The sequence below is a fragment of the Sinocyclocheilus rhinocerous genome, unplaced genomic scaffold (assembly GCF_001515625.1).
Source record: "Sinocyclocheilus rhinocerous isolate Xijiao unplaced genomic scaffold, SAMN03320098_v1.1 scaffold4140, whole genome shotgun sequence".
Taxonomy (NCBI): domain Eukaryota; kingdom Metazoa; phylum Chordata; class Actinopteri; order Cypriniformes; family Cyprinidae; genus Sinocyclocheilus; species Sinocyclocheilus rhinocerous.
In genome coordinates, this window is record NW_015661995.1 from 132,938 (window position 1) to 137,497 (window position 4,560).

General features: G+C 45.5%; 1 protein-coding gene across 2 annotated transcripts in view; it reads right to left on the reverse strand.

Annotated features, from left to right (window-relative positions):
* Nucleotides 1-3,431, reverse strand: part of LOC107727146 (importin subunit beta-1) — a 43,081-nt gene extending 39,650 nt beyond the window's left edge. The window contains exons 1-3 of one of the 2 annotated variants that reach the window (XM_016536930.1): nt 3,222-3,431; nt 2,560-2,618; nt 924-1,106 (exon numbers count right to left, since the gene is read on the reverse strand). In XM_016536930.1, the coding sequence (XP_016392416.1) occupies nt 924-1,106; nt 2,560-2,618; nt 3,222-3,261 (282 nt within the window). In that variant the 5' untranslated portion in view covers nt 3,262-3,431. The remainder of the gene's footprint in view (nt 1-923; nt 1,107-2,559; nt 2,619-3,221) is intronic. The other variant, XM_016536929.1, reaches the window with a different exon arrangement.
* Nucleotides 3,432-4,560: the final 1,129 nt, after the last annotated feature.

The following is a 4,560-nucleotide window of genomic DNA, read 5'->3' on the forward strand; positions in this document are numbered from 1 at the left end:
CAGTATTCTTCCACCAAACAATGTAGTTCCTCAGAAACGGTTGTGGTTGCCGAGCAACACACAAACGTAAACAAAGGTGTATGTTTGTAGAGTAATTTACAACAGCTTCGAACGCGGCTCAGCCAATCAGAATCAAGCACCGGAACTCTCCGGTTTATAAATCACAGTAACCTGTAAAGTCTAACTGTTTTAATTAATTATCAATACATAACTGGAGAAAATGCAGCGCATGTAAATAAACTAGTGCTGTCAAACGATTAATCGTGATTAATTGCATCCACAAAGTTTGTTTACATAATGTGTGTGTGCTGTGTATATTTATTATACAAATACACATACAATATATATTTTAAAAATATTTACATGTACATACATTTATATTCATATAATATATAAATATATCTAATTTAAACATTTTTCTTAAATATATATACATGCATGTATGTGTATTTATATATACATAAATATACACCGTACACACACATTATGTAAACAAAAACGTTTATTTTGGATGCGATTAATTGTTTGACAGCACTAAAATAAATTATTGTTTTCATTTACAAAAGTGGCTTAAGAAGTCGGATTAAAACAAAACAGCTTATTTTGCTTACTATAAGCAGTTACATTATATTTACCAATTTTAATGCGGCTAATATTCAACGATTAAATATGTTTATTAACTGGATCTAACTGAAACTACACTGGCAGAAACCCTGTGTATTTCACTCTAGAATAGATATACAGCATGAACTGGTTTTAGAGCGTAATCGCTGGCTTTGCCCTCTGAACGGCGCAGCAGCCCTGGTGCTGGTCTGAGGCCAGGTCTCTCTGTATGAATGACCCACAGAGGAACCTCGGCACAGCACACACAGACCTGGCACTGGAGACTCGCAGCACACACACGGACACAAGGGTGTGCTTACGTAGTTTTTGATCTCTCTGCGGGCGCTGGCGTCGATGGCCAGCCATCTCTGCTGGTGCTGCGTCTTCACATCCGGGTCCTTGGAGGTCAGCGAGTTCTTGACCTGCAGCCCGGCGGCCACTCGCGCCACCTGCGTGTTCCCGGGGTTAGCCAACACCTTGGACAGCTCCACCAGGAACGTCGGCTGAAACCAAGACAGACAGCGGATTTAATCGAGCCACAGAGCTGCTGCGATCACCTCCGCAAAACTAGAAACAGGTGCAGCATGCAAACGGAGTGAAAGCGCCTGGCTAGCATTCAAATGTGTCCCAGCGCAGCCGCCAGAGCCTCACCCAGCGCAGTGAAGGACAGTCGATGCAGACACAGGCCCGCTTCCAACATCAACAGCACCCTCAAGCTGTATTACTGGCACTTCACTGCAGATTCGGCCAACTGTCCAGTGCGCTGTGGTTTGCCCTCGAGATCGGTTTCTATTTCAAGGGGTTTCTGCAGCGTTGAGCAGTGTAGCCAATCACAGACATATCTGTTGGTTATCTTGAAGGCAACAGCCAATCAGAGGCATTTACACTAGAATCCACTCACCGCTCAATTATCAGTTTTTATTCATTATAACAAAGTGTAGTAAGTAAGAGATTCATTGTGTGGCTTCATTGATTATAACGTAACTTTGTGAGATCGTGATGAACTAAGATGAGTGACTTTTTAGTGATTACAAATGGAGTGCTTTTTGCTCCATAGCAATGGACGGCACCGGGCCCACCTCCAGAATCAAATCAACTGAGGGGCCTCTTACATTAGTGAGGGTGCAATAACTTATATATATATATATATATATGTGGAGTCCGTTGCTATGGCGCAAAGAGCGCTCTGTTCATAATCACTAAAAAGCTGTCACTCATCTTATCTTAGTTCATCGCGATCTCACAAAGATGCGTTACTATCAGTAAAGTTGTCTACGCTGCACAACAGATCTCTTATTTACATCACGGCTACACTTTGATTCGTGCTGAACCTGAACAAAAACTCCAGCGCTTTGAGCGGTGAGAGGATTCTAACTTAAACGCCTCGGATTCAGGAAATCAACAGATATCTCTGTGATTAGCTACATTGCTCAACACTGCAAAAACACACAGAAATCGATCTCCAGAGCGCAACCCTGGAGAGTTTGCCAAATCTGCAATTTATGCCATTTATACAGCTTTTGATTCCGTTTGAGGGTAGATCCGGGCCTGTGCAGACACAGACAGCGCTTACAGACGAGTCTGGACACTGAGGATGAGAGTGCAGAGGTCAAAGGTCAGAGTCACAGTGGTTTGCTCACCAGGTTCTCGATGGCCGCCTGCTCCAGAAACTTCTGCGCCGCCTCCAGCTCATTCCGATCTGAAACGCCTCGGATTCAGGAAATCAACAGATATCTCTGTGATTAGCTACATTGCTCAACGCTGCAAAAACACACAGAAATCGATCTCCAGAGCGCAACCCTGGAGAGTTTGCCAAATCTGCAATTTATACAGCTTTTGATTCCGTTTGAGGGTAGATCCGGGCCTGTGCAGACACAGACAGCGCTTACAGACGAGTCTGGACACTGAGGATGAGAGTGCAGAGGTCAAAGGTCAGAGTCACAGTGGTTTGCTCACCAGGTTCTCGATGGCCGCCTGCTCCAGAAACTTCTGCGCCGCCTCCAGCTCATTCCGATCTGTAAAGCAATCACAGCCGTGAATGAACCAACATTTCTGAGGCGTGCCAGACTCCCGCCAAACGCGGCCCGCAGACTCGCGCGCCTCGGGAGCCAGGCGATCATCGCGCCGCTTCTCGTGAAACCCCTGCGCCTCACGCGCGTCAAGAGCCAAAGACAGCCCCATAAGCGAGCGCAACCCTCAACTCTGAAACTTTCTGAAGCGGATCGCAGGGGATGACCGAGCGCTAGCCATGCTAACGCCTAGCCACTTCCTGCCTAGCATGCTAACCTGCTAATAACTTGGGTAGCTCGAGCTGACAAACCACACGCGCGGACGCCTGGCGAAGAGCTTTATGTTATCAGAAGCAGGCGCATAAATCACATTATCTGTGCGCGTCAGGGACTTCTCGCCGCGCAGGCCGGCAAACGCTCGCTTTCGAACGCGAAGCCGCTTTGACGCCTGATGCGCGCGTTGGCGGGTCGCGTCGACAGTCTGAAGCGTTAAACGCTATGCTTGTGTGTTCATGCAGCTGTTCGCGCAGCGTGCGAGGCGCGTCGCGGGGCCTGCGCGGCACTAGCCGCCCGCTAACGCGATCTGGATCCCACGCGCGCGGAACTGACCTGGAGACACGGTTTTCTCGAGGATTGTGATCAGCTCCATCCTGACGGGAGACGGGGGTCGGGAGAGTCGAGGCAGAGTCGCGTCCACGCCTAATACCGAAGACGAGCAGTTCCCGCGGTGCGCCGCTGCTGCTTCTTCTTCTCATCAGCCGCTGTCGCGAGGAAAAGGCCGCGCCGAACTCCCGCCCGCGGAACGATATCACGCGCTGACGTCAGAGGCACCTCCCATCCGGCGTCACGACGCACGCTGCGTAGCGGCTCACGCGCTTCTGAGCGTCTTACACACAGGAAGGATATCTTATAGTTGTAGTCAATGTTGGGTGGGTAGCTAGTTACAGTAATAATGTTACTAGTAGTGTAACTAATTACAAATACGATTTGGTTACACTTTATCTTAAAGGGGTCATATGATGCTGTTAAAAAGAACATTATTTTGTGTATTTGGTGTAATGCAATGTGTTTATGAGGTTTAAAGTTAAAAAAACACATTATTTTCCACATACTGTAGATTATAGTTTCTCCTCTATTCCCCGCCTTCTGAAACGCGTCGATTTTTACAAAGCTCATCGGTCTGAAAAAGCGAGGTGTGCTCTGATTGGCCAGCTATCCAGTGCGTTGTGATTGGCCGAATACCTCAAGCGTGAGACGGAAATGTTACGGGGGGGTGTGGCTGACTCTTAACTTTTATAAAGAATATCTCTTTGGTTTTGAGACTTTAGTCTTTGCAACTTTACAGATCTTCTTTATGCACCAAGAGCTTGTAACACTCTAAAGAGAAAGGAACAACTGAAATCGCATCATATGACCCCTTTAAGATGCCCTTGTTACAGTGTGCAATTATATATTTAATATTAATTAACTACATGTACTTACTATATGATTAGGGTTTGGTTTAGGGTTACTTGCATGTAATTATGCATAATTAATTGTTATTATAATGGTAAGTACATGTAACGTGTAACAAGGACACCTTAAAATAAAGTGTTACCTAAGATTTTGGTAATAATGTTACAGTTACTATCCATAAAACAGCTCGTTACTTAGTTACCCTTACACAAATTCACCATGGTTTTATTGTAGTAAAAGTGTAGTAACCGTGGTTTTTGGTGCATTGGTTACCATTTGTATAACCACAGTTTTACTACAAACACCATGGTTAAACTATGGTTGGTGTACATGGCTAATTTGTGGATACCATAACCATGTTTTTTTTTTTGTTTAATTTGTAGTAAAGCCGTGGTTAATTGATGCCTCGACCCCTACTGATTTGAAGTCCAGCAATCCAATAATTCCTGGATTTATTCTCATAATTTTCAGGACTCGTGAACACATGAAGTGA